The sequence below is a fragment of the Myxocyprinus asiaticus genome, chromosome 18 (assembly GCF_019703515.2).
Source record: "Myxocyprinus asiaticus isolate MX2 ecotype Aquarium Trade chromosome 18, UBuf_Myxa_2, whole genome shotgun sequence".
NCBI classification, from domain to species: domain Eukaryota; kingdom Metazoa; phylum Chordata; class Actinopteri; order Cypriniformes; family Catostomidae; genus Myxocyprinus; species Myxocyprinus asiaticus.
Genome location: NC_059361.1, coordinates 30,774,812 through 30,791,871, shown reverse-complemented (window position 1 = coordinate 30,791,871; position 17,060 = coordinate 30,774,812). Strand labels below are relative to the sequence as shown.

The following is a 17,060-nucleotide window of genomic DNA, read 5'->3' as shown; positions in this document are numbered from 1 at the left end:
GTGAGTCTCTCCAAAAACTCGACTGCCACAGGGCTCGGAGGAAGTCAACCAGGGAACATAGTTTGTGAACACTACTGGGAGTTAATGGCGCACGCCTTCAGCTAAGAGAAATATACTCTTTTAGGAAAATATACTCTCTTTTTTCTGCCGAAGCGCCCAGGGGCGTTCTCTGCAGTGCACCAGTGCAGAGGAGGGAGAAGCCACTGAAATGTGCCGTCAGATCCAGCAGAGGTGAATGAACAGTCAGCTCAGTAAACATCGACCATTCGGCTCTGAAGAGAAAATCTGAATGAGTGGTTTCATGCCAGCTCCTTTTATACCCGCACACACTAGTCAAATTGTCACACATATGACAAAACTTCCCTTTGGGGACATTTCAGGGTGTCCTCATTTGGAAACATGATTCATAATGCAATTTGTTTTTTTAAGAATTCTAAAAATGCAAAAAGTCGAGTGAGTGACAGATAGGGAACAAGCACATGGAAACAACCTGAGAGATTGGTGGAGGAAACTGTTAGGCCCCTACTCTTCAGGTGTTGCCTGTGCCCACATCCGCGGAGGCCATTCCCATGTCACTGCCAGTGCTCACAGCCACGGAGGTTGTTTCTCTGTCACTGCCTCCTGGCGGTCAGCAGCAGGAACGGCCGTGCCTCCTGGCGGTCAGCAGCAGGAACGGCCGTGCCTCCTGGGGGTCAGCAGCAGGAATGGCCGTGCCTCCTGGTGGTCGACAGTGGGAACAGACACGCCTCCTGCCGGTCGGCAGCGGGAACGGCCACCGCCTTATGCCGGTCGGCAGCGTGCTTCCTCTGTTTACAGCATCGAGAAGCCCGAGAGGTGCCCACTGCCAGTGAGGGAGCAATGTTGTCTTCATGCTGGGATGAAGGCAAGAAGTCTTCAGAAGCACAAGCTGAGATGAACTCATCCCACTTTATCACAGACTTGATGGTGGCAGAAAGACTTCCTCCTCCACCTTCTTCAGGCACACAGGTTTTTAAGGGCTTACTCAAACCAGCCCTAAAAGTTTGTGGCTCAAGCCCGAAGATAGCACCAAAAACTCCATATCATACTCCCTCACTGACTTTTCCCCCTGCCGAAGCTCAAAAGAGCCTTTCGGCCTGCATGGCTCCAAGTCGTGGAGGGGAAGTTGGGACAAAAAAAAAAAAAACTCATTCCTGCTGGATCCAGTTCTGGTCAGATCATTATGTCAGGAACTGGTAATGTGATTGAGGACCCAAATGCAGGAATGAGATAACTAAAATATTTAACAAAACAAAAACAAACAGAGAAACAAACACTCACAATGGAGGAAACATAACAAAAACAGAACAAATAATAACTGAACGGGAGCAAACAGGTATACAAGGAACTTACACTGACAAACCGACTGGACAAGTGAAACAAAACGATCTAGCAACACAGACAAGACAGAGGAGAGAATATAAAAGAAACAGAAGGATTTAAACCAGGTGTTACCCAAAAACACAAGCAGCGCTAATCAGTGCTGCCATAGCAATTCTGATTGCGCTGCTAAGCAGCACCTGGGGAAACACGAGGGAGAGAAGGAAACACAAGCACATGGAAACAACCTAAGAGATTGGTGGAGGAAACTGTCACGACCTTGCCACAACAAGAATAAAACAAGATCAAAATGGCAGGATCATGACGTTTGAAGACTGTGTCAAAACCACCAATGTTTGCATTATCCATGATATGTGAAGCATCGATCGACTGAATATTAGGTATTCAAATATACTAGCAAAAAACATACTAAACATTTTGAACCCTTGCGAAAAGGGCAGTATAGTTGGAGCAATACCATTGGAATTTGGATTTCGAAGCTTGTGAAGCTTGGATTGCTAAGGCTTGCTAAGCTTCTAACTCTGTGGATGAGTTAGCATTGCTTTGTACACTGAAGAACTATGCATAATCCAAAGAAACCAAAAATCACAGGACTTAATGACTACAGACCTGTCGCCTTGACGTCTGTGGTCATGAAATCATTTGAGAGACTGGTGTTGGCCCACCTGAAGAACATCATTGGACCCTTTTTAGATCCCCTTCAATTTGCTTATCGAGCAAACAGGTCTGTGGATGATGCAGTCAACATGGGATTGCATCAAATCCTGCAACATCTGGACAGACCAGGGACATATGCAAGGATCCTTTTTGTGGACTTCAGTTCGGCTTTCAACACCATCATCCCAGCTATTCTCCTGAATAAATTACACCAACTTTCTGTTCCCATGTCTGTCTGTCAGTGGATTACCAGCTTTCTGACAGACAGGCAGCAGCTTGTGAGACAGGGGAAACTCACTTCCAGCACCTGTACAATCAGCACTGTCATCAGCCTCATCCGAGATGACGATGAGTTTGCATACAGAAGGGAGGTTGAACAGCTGGCTGTCTGGTGCAGTCAAAACAACCTTGAGCTGAACACGCTTAAAACGATGGAGATGATTGTCAGACATCAGAAGTCTACAAAGGACAGTTCGGACTGCTGAGAGGATTATTGGTGCCCCCCCCCCCAAGAACTATACACTTCCAGAGTGAGGAAGAAGGCTGGAAAAAATCTCTCTGGACCCCATTCACCCTGCCCATTACCTTTTTGAACTGTTGTCTTCTGGCCGACAGTTCAGAGCTCTGAGCACCAGAACCGGCACAGGAACAGTTTTTTCCCTTAGGCTGTCCATCACATGGACAGTTAAATTGCCCCATTGACCAATAGCTATGTGCAATACACAGTTTAGTCTTTTTTTATATTTATCCAAAACATCCAACCTCTTCTGCCATTTCATTCCTCTGAGAGAAAAAAAAAAAAAAACATTTGCACTGTACATAACAGATAACAGATTTGTTTTAGATTTGCACTACGTATGTGAATGTGTGTGTGTGTGTGTATGTATGTGTGTGTCTATGTATGTACGTATGTGTATACGTTTTTTATTTATTTTTTATTTTTTTTATTATCTATGTCTTGCTGCTGTTTTTGTATTGTTGTACACTGGAAGCTCCTGTCACCAAGACAAATTCCTTGTATGTGTAAGCATACTTGGCAATAAAGCTGATTCTGATAATCTATGTGTATGAATATTGAAATTGATTCCCCAATGCAGGAGTATAATCAGGCATGCAAACAATATTGATATGAGCAATGAAAGCCTCAACAAAGCTCACCCTCATGACACGCCGCCACACTGGAAAAACACTTGAAACGTACACTTGAAAATTAAACCTTGCTACTTGAAAAGCCATACTGATATGAATAAATGATGAATTGAGGGAATTGAGGGAATTGAGATCACTGATAGCAAAACCTAAACCCCAACGACCACCAGCTAGATGTATTTGACAAACTGTTCCCCCAAGAGAAGAAAAAAAAACATTGGACTTGCATGTCTTGCTGTTGAGACCATCTGCACAGATGAATGTGAACATCTAGGTAAGTAAACCAGCGATATATAATCCAAATATGGAGCGGTTGTTTGTTTGAAAAGGAAAGCAGCATGAATGAAGATTATTTGTTCCGCGCACATGCGAGTGAGCGAAACCAGTGAGCATGACAAATGATGAATGACACCTGCAGAATTTATAAAGCAGTTGCTGAATTATGATTGGATGAGACACCTTAATTGAATGAATGGTGTAATACTACCGAGTCTTCCTGACAGAATTACCGCTGCACTTCCATTTCTATTTCTGCTGCTCCAAATTTACTTTAAACTTACTTCTCTGTCTGCTTGTATTAATGTAACATATCTTAAGAAAGTGTTTCACCACTGTTCTAACACTTTTTGGATCGCATAATTTATATGTATAAATGTTTTCCATCTGAAAGTACTAAATATTAAATGAAACAAATGACAATAAAATACAAAGTAATCTCTTCAGTAATCTAAATACTTTTTTAATGTAATTGTATTCTAATTACCAACAATTTAAATTGTAACTGTAATGGAATACAGTTACTAATATTTTCTATTTTAAATATGTAATCCCATTACATGTATTCCATTACTCCCCAACCCTGGGTGTGGGTTAGGGTTAGTCTATAGAAATTATAATTAGCTTTAGCGTATTTAAAAAAATTTGGAAGCCTATGGTATGTTCCCATTTAGAAAACATGTTTTTGTGTTAATTTTTATTTGTTTGTGTCAATAGATTACTTGAAAGTTTAACGTAGCATAGTTGAAGATGTGGATGCTTTACCTATAGGCCTATGTAACTAAGGCCTGTGTTTACTTGAGTGCATGTTTGTGAAGATTTTCTATTATTTCTTTTTGGGAAATGTCAGACTCTACTGACTTTTGTACTTTTTATTCTCCTTGTACTTTTATGCATCCCTGTATGCCTTGTAATTGCGCTCCCCCACACAAAGCTGTTCCCTCTTCCATCAACATAAAAGAAACTCTAGCACTATCAACTGCATTTATAGCCTTTGTGACACATTCCAGGCATGAAAAGATTCCTATAACAAATGCCAGCTGATTTTACAGGAGATTTACAAACTGTTAGCTCGTGCATCCAAGTCGGATGTGGGGTATTTGTACCCAGAACAGCGTGATGGTAATCTCATGCTAGCTTGTGTCCGATAGACGAGCATGTCCTCACGAATTGGAGAACATTTCCCTGGAATGTGTTGTGATTGAATGTTGATAAGATAGAATGGGTGTGTGAAATGTGCTTTTTGCTGTCGGAAGAAAAAATCAAGGCTAATCGTCTTTGGAAGCGCCACAGCTGCAATATAATTTTCTATTGGGATTTGGGCCACCACACATTAGTGCAAAATGTAATGTTGCTCGTCACTTGTTGCGGTAGCAACTTGTTAGGAGAAAAGCTCAAGGGCCATTCAAACATATAAGGATTTGCAGTGCAATATAAACTGAAATCATTCATTTTCAATGAGAACTGGCAATAATAGGCAACATAAGTGACATTAGCCGACTATGTAACAAAGCTGAAGAAAATGTGACTATGTAAATGAACTGCGACGAAGGTGTCTCTATATAATAGCTCCATCTTGTGCGTTTTTGTGTTTGTATTCTGACGTATGATGTGCATTTAGCCTAAAAATTTGAAACCACTGATGCAATACTTTATTTAATTCAAAATTAAGCAAATTTGTATATTTTATTTTATTTAAAACTTACTAAAACATGTTATATGACAACACAAGAGAGATCATGTGCTGCATGCAGTGGCTCCTAAATTCAGTAATGTGACTTTGTTCTCCATTTTGGTTTCTGCTTAAGTGAGCAACTCCAAGTCTTTTAACCCCTAAGGATAGAACAACATCTTTGTTGGTTGTGTAAATGTTTGTGTTTGTGGTCTTTTGGGAAAGGTACCTTTGAGTCAGTAAGACATTTTTTGAAAAATAAAATCCCCCCTTTCCTGTTTTGAAAATGTCTCTGTGGGTTTTCTGAAAGCAGTTCAGCTGGAGTTTTTTTTTTTTTTTTTTTGAAACATGGTGTTTTTCATCTGAAATTGTGTCTACCATGAATAAGGTCTGTATCATTTGGAATTCTTACTCCTTGGGGCCTATTCTAAGAGTTGCAAATGTAACTTGTTTATTTTTGTTTCCTTCAGGTTTGCTGTGTTGAGAGACCCGGCAGACTGGCTGATCGTGAACCCATTCAAAGGCAACGTCACCACCAGGGCCATACTGGACCGCGAGTCACCCCACGTTCACAACAACCAGTACACTGCTCTCTTCATTGCCACAGACAACGGTAAGACATTTTTTGCATTGCCTTCCCTCGAATACAGCCATATTTGAAACTCAATCGGAAGATAAAGAAAAAGCTCCAAAACATTATAAAACTTAATTTCAGGGTTTACACCCAACATTCAACACATTGCATACGAATATATTAAATTGATTACTCAAGCACAGCAGCACTAAAAACTATCAAACAGTCATGACATTTGAAACATTCATGAATGAAACTGTTTACATATGGCTTTGAGTTCAGGTCCAATAGTGTTTTAACTGCACCATCCTTCAACAACAGTTCCTTTGCAAAGATTGAATCGTATGACTGGTTCACAAGCAATCCATGCTAAAATAAGCAGAACAAAAATTACAGCTCTCAAACGCATGCGATTAATTAAAAATGTTTAATGCGTTAATTTTTCTTAATCTCGACTAACGCATTGACCGTTAATACATCATAAACACTGGTGTGAAAGGCGGAACCTTTGTAATGTGTCCACCCAGAGTTATTACACTGATGCGACGTACACACTACAGCGCCAGAGCCCTTCTATCAAGAGAGCCTACAAGCTTAGCATAAAACTGTATAACATGGCAGTCCCATAGACATTCTATGGGCTGTACTGTCATAACATGCACTTGACCGTTGCACTCTCTCATGCGATAGAGCCGCGGAGGTTGTTATCTCCATAAATAAAAGAATCTCTGACAGCACTTCCCTGTCAGTGATAAAATGGAGAAAGGAACTCTGAACACTATTTGATGTACAAAACAAGCCCAGATGGGACTTGTGATTAGAAATCAAGTATTTTTCAGTCTTTGTAAGTGTGTTTGCTTGCAAGCACTTTTCATAGTGAGTTCAAAGTGATGCGTCGCTGGCATTGACGCTCTGACGCGAATCATGAACGGAGCTTCACTATTTCTGTAACAAAGCTGCCACAGTCTACCGGCAGATTAATATTGTGGAGGATGAGAGTTTAAGAGATTTAATGCCCATTGCAATGAATATGCAACCTATGCGGGGACTAGTTCTTTCAATTAGTCAAACTCCCACTTAGACTTTGGGAAATGTTTAATGTTACTTGAATTGGTGCTATATTAGTGCATTTCTATCATTATACTATGGAAGGCTTCATGTAAGGGATCTACAGGTTTGGGTATGGAAAAGAGGAGACGGGGAGCAGTGATACGCTTCAGGTAGGCTTTTATTTTCTGCCTTCAACACTCTTATGTGCACTTTTCTCAGTGCTTCTCTTAGAGTAAGGAGAGTAAGGACGGCCCACTTGATTGCCAGACACTCCTTCTCAATGGTGCTGTACTTAGCTTCCCTCAGCGAGAGTTTACAATTAATGTACAGCACCAGTTGCTCCTCCCCCTCCACCTCCTGCGAGAGCACTGCCCTCTGTCTGATGCATCTGTCTGCAAAATAAAGGTGAGAGAGAAGTTTGGAGCATGTAAGAGTGGTCCCCCACAAACTGCGGATTTCACTTTTTAGAAAAGGCTGTTGGCACGACTCTGTCCACTGGACCGGATCGGGAGCCCCCTTTCGAGTGAGATCAGTCAGCAGGCTGGTGATGTCAGAGTAACTAGGCACAAACCTTCGGTAGTAGCCAGCCAGCCCCAGAAACTCTCTCACCTCCTTTTTGGTCTTGGGCGCCGGGCAGGCTGCAATCGCTGTGGTTTTGTTAATTTGGGGACTCACCTGCCCATGACTCAAGTGGAACCCCAGATACCGAAGTTCCACCCACCCAACTGCACACTTCTTTTGGTTGGCTATGAGTCCCACCCGCCGCAGCGATCTCAGGAGGGCTCTCAGATGTTGCACGGCAATCATTACTATAAATTATATCATCTAGATAATGTGGCCTGAGAATTTTTGTCCATGAGATGCTGGAACGTGGTGGGAGCCCCGAACATACCGAACGGAAGGGTCACGAATTGATGTAAACTGAACGGTGTGGAAAACACTTTTTTTTTCTCGGGAGATTGGAGTTAAGGGTATTGGGTATGCGTCAAATGTAGACACCGCATTCACTTTTCGATAGTCCACACAGAAACAGACTGACCCATCGCTCTTAGGTACTAGAACTACCATGCTGGCCCAGTCGCTGTGTGACTCTTCTATTATGCCCATCTCAAACAATGCCTCAAATTCTTCATGAACTACCTTTTTTTTTGCGTTCAGGAAGGCAAACGGGCGGCCATGTTTGCCCAGCTTCAGGGTACGGAAGTGCTGTCAGCTCTGTTCAGGGGTCTGGCCAACCCATTGCAGAATGGCTCTCTTCAAGTCAGCACAAATGAGGAGGTTGGCTGTGGGGAGCTGTTGGGGCGCAAGCTGCACTTCCCCGGAGAGTAGAGGTAACAGTCGGGCCACCCACTGGTCAGGCGGCCATTCCCATGCCTCGGCTGTCTTCTTGAAGAGATCGAGGTACGCTTCGGGATAGTCGGCCGGCCCCATTTTGACGAGGGTGACCGGTTGGACAGCCAGGGTGGGCTCCGGGGCTGCAACAGCAACCCCCTCGTGTCTGACCAGGATTCGGAATGCCTGTCAGTCCTCCGCTTGGGCCTGGAGCAGGAGTTGGAAACGTTGCTCCTGCTCCTGCTCCAGCCACAGCTCGATGAGGGCCTGTTGTTGGGTCTGCTGAATGCCAGCGAGGGTCTGGATCACCTCGCCCAGTGGTGAGGACTCCATGACGACATGTCTCCTCGCTTCCTGGGTTTCGGCACCAGTGTAAGGGATCTACGGGTTCGGGTATGGAAAGGAGGAGATGGAAGCAGTGACACACTTCAGGTAGGCTTTTATTTTCTGCCTTCAACACTCTTGTGTGCACTTTTCTCAGTGCTTTTCTTAGTTCAGTAAGTTCAGTGTAACAAAACTCTGTCAACATAAACTTCTTGAAATCTTCAGCTTCTTAACACCAAAACATAAAACACTCAAGACATTCCAGCTGCTTCACTCTCGTGTCGTTCTATCTCTCCCTTCCTCTGGTGTGTTTGGCTGTTTTAAGGCATCTCTCCGCTATCACTGTAATGAGAAACAGCTGTTAGAAATTATGTCAACCAGCTTGATGAGCCACAGCACTCCCCATCTCCCGCAGACAGACACATGACCACGCCCCCAACACCACACTTGTTTGTAAAATGTTAATAAAGCATTATATTGCTACATATTGTTTTGTTTTCTTTCCTAAAATGGAAATAAATTAATTTTGACAAGAAAAGGAGTATATATAGTGTCAAAATTCAGCACTTTTTAAATCTGTGATTAATCGTGGTTAACTACATAAAAAAAAATGTGATTAATTGCAATTAAAATATTTTAATCGACTGACAGCACAAAAAAAAAAAAAAAAAAAAAAAAATAACAAAAAGAAAATTCAATCCACACTAAAATACGCTGAAGACACATCCACATGATGCACACACATACAGTATCATCCTGCACTGAGGTGCACATTGCGGAAATGCGTCAAACATTTCAATGACATCATCAAGTGCATGTTTAAATGTGTGCAAGAATGCGTCCAGGATGTGTTTATGCTCAAAACTTCAAGACACAATGCAGCTGAATGAAACAGAATGGTGTCTCCTTTTAGTACCTATTGTGCCCAGATATAATGATTTAATTACTATATTACAATAATGATTATCTAATGAGAATAATCATTGAGAATTACAAACAAACTTAAAAGAAAAACATTCTGATGCATAACAGTAATGAGAACTGGAGGAGGAGGTTTGATGAAAATAATGAAACAAATAAAAAAAATATCATTGTCCTAAGAATAGGCTTCATTTTCTTGCCTTTAGGGGTGATATACAACCCTTACAAAGCATTAAGATTTAATGTTGCTTTATTTTTTGAAAAAGTGGTGCCAAAATCAAGGACTCAGCACATTGAAATGTTTTCTAGACATCAAGTGAAGTGCCAATATACTACATGCATCACTAAGAAACAATTTCACTGTGGAAATAGTTATGATGTGTCTAAAAGACGACCGACCACTGGAGTGACTAGCTGCCTGTGCTCATAATTGTCCCTGAACATTTTCTAAATGGTGTAGAAAGACACACTGAATACAAAGCGATTATTCTTTTGTCTCCTCAATTGCCGTCGAAATGATGCCAATATCACCGTGAACCCTTTCTCTAAAATGGCTAAGGAGGCGGGGCCCGGATTATTCTCTCGCCACAGGAAATTACACGCATCTGCAGGTCAGAGAACGCAGTCTTTGTATTAGTGCACTCTGGGTAGTGTAGTAATTTCTCTCACTTGGCATAAACAACATTTAATTAACCTTTGAATGAGTCACTTCTCAATGTTATATCTTCTAACTGGGACACTCAGAGGTATTAGAGGAAGGAGGCATGTTTTTGAGAGCTCTCTCTCTCTGTCTGTGTGTGTGTGTGTGTGTGTGTGTCTATATATCTTTGGAAGAAGGTTGGGTTTGGCATTTGAGAAGTGACAGATCTGTTAACAGAAACAAGACAGCCAATCAAATCACAGACTAAAAGTGCCATACATACAGCTTTTTAGTAGGTTTTTGTTTAAACCGTTTATGAATTTAAACTGTTAAAGGAAAACAATTTAAGGTGTTTACATGTCCTTACATGTTGTCGGCTTAAGTATAATTGGTGAAATATTGTGCATGTGAACATGCTCAGTGTAGCTACTGTTTGAAACATTGTGCATTTCCATCATCATTGACCAATAAGATGAAAAATGTATAAAATATTTTTTTTTTTAAATAATTTTTATAACGTACCAATTTAGAAGATCCCCTATATAATTGAGATCGTTAACTGAAAGATAATTTATTTAATATGTAAGCAAAATAGACATTATAACTGAAATGTACCAAAATGAATCAGAGTCTAAACAAACTGAATCAGAATCTAATCAAATCGAGAGCTTTTGAACCAGAATCTGAATCAAATCGGGAAATCTGTATCATTACATAGCCCTGGTGTAAACTGACCTATTTTTGCATATTTCATACTGTTTCACATACTTGAAGAAAGTGGTCATTATACAACAATTAGTTCCAGTCCTTGAATCTTATTGAAAGAGCGGCATTCCAAGTGTGCTGATAAAACTGGGACATTTTACTGTTTGCATCGCTTTTCCTCTCTGTGTTTGTGGTGTTCCAAATAGTGGTGAAGATTTTAACTCGTTCATTTTGTTTTGATTTTGTTCAGTGACCATTTCTGGAGATTACTCTTTACACCAGTAGGTGGTGACAAATGAGTGTCTTTTATTTTATGAGTGAGTAATTGAGTTATTGACTATTTGTTAAACAAAGAAGTTGTTCATGACCAAAACAATGGAAGTTAACAAGAACTATTTGTTCTAAAACACTTATCATGAATGGAACACCGCTACAAAACCAGAGTATGAGAGCAGTGCAGAGAGCAGAGTTTTGCTTGATGCTTTGGCTTCTTTTAGAACTATTTTTGCTGGCAGTGAAGAAATGTACGCACTAACTGGCCATTTTTTGTCTGAAATGTAAGTTATTCAATATTATTTACTTGTTTGTTGATATGTTGTATAAAACCAATATTAATATATTTAGTATATAGTACTGTATATATTGTATACACTAAGCAGTACACTTGTATTCCAATCAGAACGTAGCCTTGCTCAACAAGGCTGGATGAGATGTGCTAATTTTATTGTATGTACTGTATAGCCAGCACTGTTGACTCCAAGCAGGCCTTCCTATCAATTCTCTCTCTCTCTCCCTCTCTCTCTCACACATTAGGAATTGGGGAGTTTGAGAGTTGTTGAGTTTAGGCTAAATTGCTTTCTGTGAATGTGAGGAAAGCTAGATTGTGAGGCCAGAGAAATGCATGTGGCTTTATCTGAAGTGGGGAGTTCAGACGAATGTAGATGAACCCTACAGTGCAGTGCAAATAACATATACAGAACAGCGTTTCCCTGACATCAGTCTGAGTATGTATGCAAATGTGAGTTTAACTTGAGATCGATTACTGTTTTGAGTTTTATACTCATAAGTTATTAATCATAGTTTGCTGAGGTTTTGAAAAGGTCAGGGTGACCTCAGCCATATGTCATATTTCATTATTATTTGCAGTTATTATTTGCGTTGAGATTTCAGATGCAGACCAGAGGCTTATTTCAATAAATGTAAAATACACAAAGTTTGCTGTGAGGTCACTTCATGCATTTACTTTCTCTGTTTTCTTTTTCAAATGAGTTCAATTGAGTCAGATGGTAAATGTTGTATTTTTAGACACTGTTAACCTATATTTCTCAATATAATATTTATCTTCCCTAAAGAATTTGTCACGTCATCTGGTTATATTACATGATAGCAGATTGAATAATTTCTCTGAACACGGTGTTGGCATTCTACTTTTGTGTGCGTGAATGTGGGTTTGTTGATGTGTTCACCTTGCTGAAAAGGCCAGCTTAGACCAGCATGAATTTCTATTCTGGTTCAAGCTGGTTTGTGCTGGTTTCCCTGCTGAAAATAAAACAGCCAAAAACGGGGGGGGGGGTTTCCGCTGGTCTCAGCTGGTCTCAGCTGGTTTAAAATTGTCTTGCTGGTCTCCCAGCCTAGACAAGGTGGTGCTCAGCTGGTTTAGCTGGGAGGCCAGCTGGTAAAAAGTGCACAAAATCAGCTTTTTTCAGCTGGGTCGGTGCTAAATGCTTGTCAGCCAGTATAGATTTTCAATTAAGCTGTTTGACTAAGGGAGGCTTGCGAGTTAAACTAGTTAAGAAGCCTGGTATGTACACCAGCACTCAAACATTCTGTACTGGGAACCAGCATCCATAATACAACATATGCTGATGATAAACAATGCTGGTCTTTTCAACAGGACAGTGCTAAGTTTTCAGCAGCCCATGTTTCTTTGGTCCCCTGAGCAGATCTAGTCTATCACAGACTCTCTATTTCATGTCAGTCTGTCCGATGATTGCATGACATGAAAGTCACGCTGGTCACTAACAGGCTTTTTGTCTGCACTGGAGTCCCATGTCTTTATTTTGAGGACTCAGATGAGTGCTGCCTGTCATACTCTCTCTTTCTCTCTCTCTGACCGCTGACCACAGGGAGGACGAAAGAGTTGATTGAAAAAGACTGATGGAAGGGAGAGGGAAAATGAGAAGATAGTGAAAAGATAGAGGAAAGTGCAGTTAAGACTAGGTGTAGAGTCAGTGTAGAGTCAGTGTGCGAGTATTGCTGTGTGTGCACATGTAAGCCTTGTACTACTTTTGCGTTGTATGGACAACAGTGTGTTTACACACCTGAACACATGTTAGAAGAAATGCCTACAATTACCCTCTTTGTATGCATGGAAATGTATTAATATGCAAATATTTACAAAACTACTTTTCTGATTTGTAGGTGAGAGCAGGTGGTATTCCAGCAGACAGTTGGTAAGAAGTTTTTATTAGGAGTTCAGCATAAGTAAAACAAAAATGCTGTGGTTATCATTTAAGTTTGGTTAAAAAATAAAATAAAATAAAAACAAATTCTGAGAGCAATTTACAGGTGTCAAAGTTTAATAAATATAATAGAATAGTATTGGCCTAGTGTGATGGCACTCCAGGGGGTCCATAGAGAAGATATGTTAAAACAAGGCTGAGTTTGGAATGGCATACTGCCATACTACTGTACTCTATTTAAAAAAAAAAGTGTAGTATGCCATTCCGAACTCTACAGAATTTTCCTAATTTCATGACATTTCTAGCTACTCTATTTGAATGAACATTTACCAATGATCCTGTAACAAATCTTACTTGCCTGTTGCTAAATGTAAGCTGCCCTGACCGCAAATATATTTACAGTGAATGGAGTGAAAAGCAAAAACATTGGTAACTTTAAAAATCAATAAATGTGTTTAGGCAAACATGGTTGTAGAAATAACATAGAAAGCATTAAGAGGGAGCTTATGACTTATCAGCAGGAACAGAAAATTAACAGTAGCGAAAAAGAAATCGAGCTTTTGAAATTTCGAACGCTGTGAAAACTAATCCGGCACAGGTTTTATCCAATATTAAACAAAACCTTACTTACCTGCTACTAAATGTAACAGCCCCGACCACGAGCGCATTAGAAGTGAACAGAGCAAAAACTGAAATGCATCGATACTTAAATTAAAATGTAATGTAGTTAGGCTGACATAGTTGTTAAACACGTGATGAGCTTTGAAATTTGGAACATTGTTAAAGCCCCAATGCTTGTAAGTCCCCATTGATTGAAACATGGTCTGAACAGTGATAAAAGAATAAATTTACAGAGAGACATAATTCAAATGTCTGCACTGCAAGTCCTGAATGAGTAATAAAACATAAATATACTGTGAAATATGAATCACGCCCCTGTATGACTTGATCATATAAGGCAGCAAAATGGATTGTTCTGGTAATGAAATAATGAATGTAATGGCGGAGCCTACCCCTAGGTGTCAGAGGCGCGCAACAACAGTGGTGCTTCCTTATCTAAATGGAGTGACGAGACCCCGTACAATGAGCAGTGTGCATCATGGCATACATGAATAATAGATTTTGATTCCCTGATAGGGGTACAGTCGGGCATGCAACGCGGTGAATGAATATGCATTGTGAACCTTAGCGGAGGTACCCTCAGGACAATCACGATGTGAGCACGTGATCGCCTGCCATAACTATGAGAGCTGAATGCACTATTGAAATGAAATATTGGCTCTTGATTTTGATATTGATGCAGATGACGGTTATGATGAACAGACAACATAGGCAACAAAGCCTCGCTGTCGCTGTCCTTTTCTGCATATCGCTACCCCCTTCTGCATATCGCGGCGGCATTTTGTGGCCTGTTCTGCATAACGCGGCGGCCCATTTCAGCTTATCGCAGCCCATTCGGTCCCTTTTCACGGCCGGCCCTTCGGGAAAAGTCCCGGTTCTCACGATGGCCAGTCTGCCCCTGGTCAAGGGTTTGTTGTTTAGAGAGCCTAATCAGTTGTTTCAGTGTGAGATGTTGGCAGATTTGTCTTGTTCCTTCATTCCCCACTGTGCCAGCAGATGTTCTCCCATTCCATCACTCTTCAGGGAGTGTGTGTGTGGGTGTGAATGCAATTGTGTCTTCGCTCCGCCCAGCACATTTATACTTTGTTCCCTATGGAAGGTTGGTTAGCTACATATATGATTTGTATTATTCTTGTAAAAGACTAAAATTATGTACAGTTTGGACACTTCAAAAATCTAAGAATATTTTTGCATCATATAACAGAATATCAAACCAAGTTGCTATAGTTTGTTAGGTTTCAAAATATGAAACTATATAAACTAATATATATATAGCCACGACTATATCAAGATCCAAATTGCCTATATGCATAGTAAGGTCCAACTTCTACGTTTTAAAATAATACCATTTTCAAGCAGACGTTAACGATAAATCGATTTTCATTCATTTACATTGATGATTGTCAATAAAGGATATTTCTACAAATTTGAAACCCTAGTTTGATAATTAGTTTTTAATATAGTGAAATTCACAAGTTTTTAATTGTGATCTTACTTATCCCAAATATTCTTGAGGCCACTATATCAATTTCAACTTAATGCTTATTCATTATATAATGTGATGCACTTAATGCTGTGATTTTTTTTATTTTTTTTTTTCTGCTCCACATGAAGTACATTACAGAATGTCCCTTGAAAAAATCTCCTATCTTGGGCACATTCTCATGCCTCCAGACATACAGTAGAATCATTAATGTCTCTTAGAAAGATGTATCCCATCAGGTAGCTCTTCAACACTTTACAAAACAGCACCTGGTCATCGCATGCTGTGCTTTCATGCTATGATGCAGGCACCCACATTGTTGAGTGCTGCCCACCTTTGCATTTCATTTAAATACTCAACCCTCACCTCCCAGTGAGGTGCACATGTAATTTAGGGCAACCAATGTATTATCAGGAACATTGCTGCACAAAATGAAAGAATCATTATATAATCATGAGGTTTGTTTGGAGCACTAGCAGCATGGAAACCTTTGAACATCCACATTGCATATGGAGGAACTGCATTTGTTTTAAACAACAGTGACTTTTAGTCACTTTCACACAAATCACTAGTAAAACAGCAGATTATATAAAGTGTTTATAAACACTTACTTTTCCCCCCAGTTCCCCGCACAATGCTAACTTATGACATCTTAACACTTTTACTAAAGTGCATGACTTGTAAAGTGATACATTTTAACATTTGCATTACATAGCCTACATTTACAAGCTTATACAAGTGTGATCAAATTGTACGGTAACTCAACTTATAGAGCATTGCACATTCAGTGCAAAGGACCGGGTTCAGTCATGAAGTGCATGCGAGTCAACACGTGGTGAAAGTGTAATAGAAACACCACAAAATTATGTTCTGTAGTTGCTTAAGCCATCAGGTTTTTTTTTCTCGCATTTGCTTTTATGACACTATCGGTTATGTTTAGGTTTAAAGTTTAAGGTAAGGAGGTTGATTTTGTTTATTTTAAGCTCGATAAAGCATTAAAAAAACTCATCTGTTTTTCATCTCACATGTGTTTTTTATGAAAATATCGGTTAGGTTTAGGGTTTAGGGTAGGGAAGTAGGTAGGTGCACAATTAAGCATTTACCTTAAAAACCTCATCTCTTTGGGAGAACATTTAACTCTCCTTTAGCACCATACAGTAGACAATTCATCTCGGAACAGCTGTAATATGTGTAATTAACCATGTAATATAATTTTGCAGAAATGTTGCTACAGTCACGTAATTTTCATGAGATCAAGTTGATCTTATGACTGCAGTGCAGTTCAATGGATAAATAATTGTGTTGTGTTTGTAGTCAGTGCCCATGGCTTTCTCTTTATATATGTTATTCAGAAAGATTTGCTTCATTTAAGATATGTCTTTCCCAACTGGTTCAGATGGCACAACATTTGAGAGCCATAACCTAACTTATAGCAGTCCATGTATCCGTCTTGTCCATAATTGGCACTCTCCAATTTGGATACTTTTCTTCTGGAGGAGAACTCCAAGTGAGGGAGATGCTATCAGCAGAGAAGAGTTTCTTTCCAGCAGAACCACTCTTGCTCTGTACTTTGATGTAGAAGTGAGGGTGTAGTGGGTAGGAGAAGGTGCAAGGTTATTATCGTAAACTAAAACTAAATGTAAAAAAAAAAAAAAAAACATTTCCGTAAACTGAAATAAAAATAAAACATAAAATAATTGGAAAAACTAAACTGAAATAAAAATTCATGGCTCTGAAACGAACTGATATAAAATAAAAATAATCTTGAATAAGATTTAAGGTTTTGTTTTTGTTGCGGTGTGTTTTTAAACCTTTAAACCCGCCACTACCGTAAC

At 40.0% G+C, this 17,060-nt stretch overlaps 1 protein-coding gene across 1 annotated transcript in view; it reads left to right on the top strand.

Moving 5' to 3' along the window:
- The window catches only part of LOC127455892 (cadherin-13-like), a 570,343-nt gene that overhangs the window by 501,557 nt on the left and 51,726 nt on the right, over positions 1-17,060 (top strand). Inside the window, exon 11 of the mRNA XM_051724064.1 lies at positions 5,584-5,726. Coding sequence (XP_051580024.1) covers positions 5,584-5,726 — 143 coding nt within the window. The remainder of the gene's footprint in view (positions 1-5,583; positions 5,727-17,060) is intronic.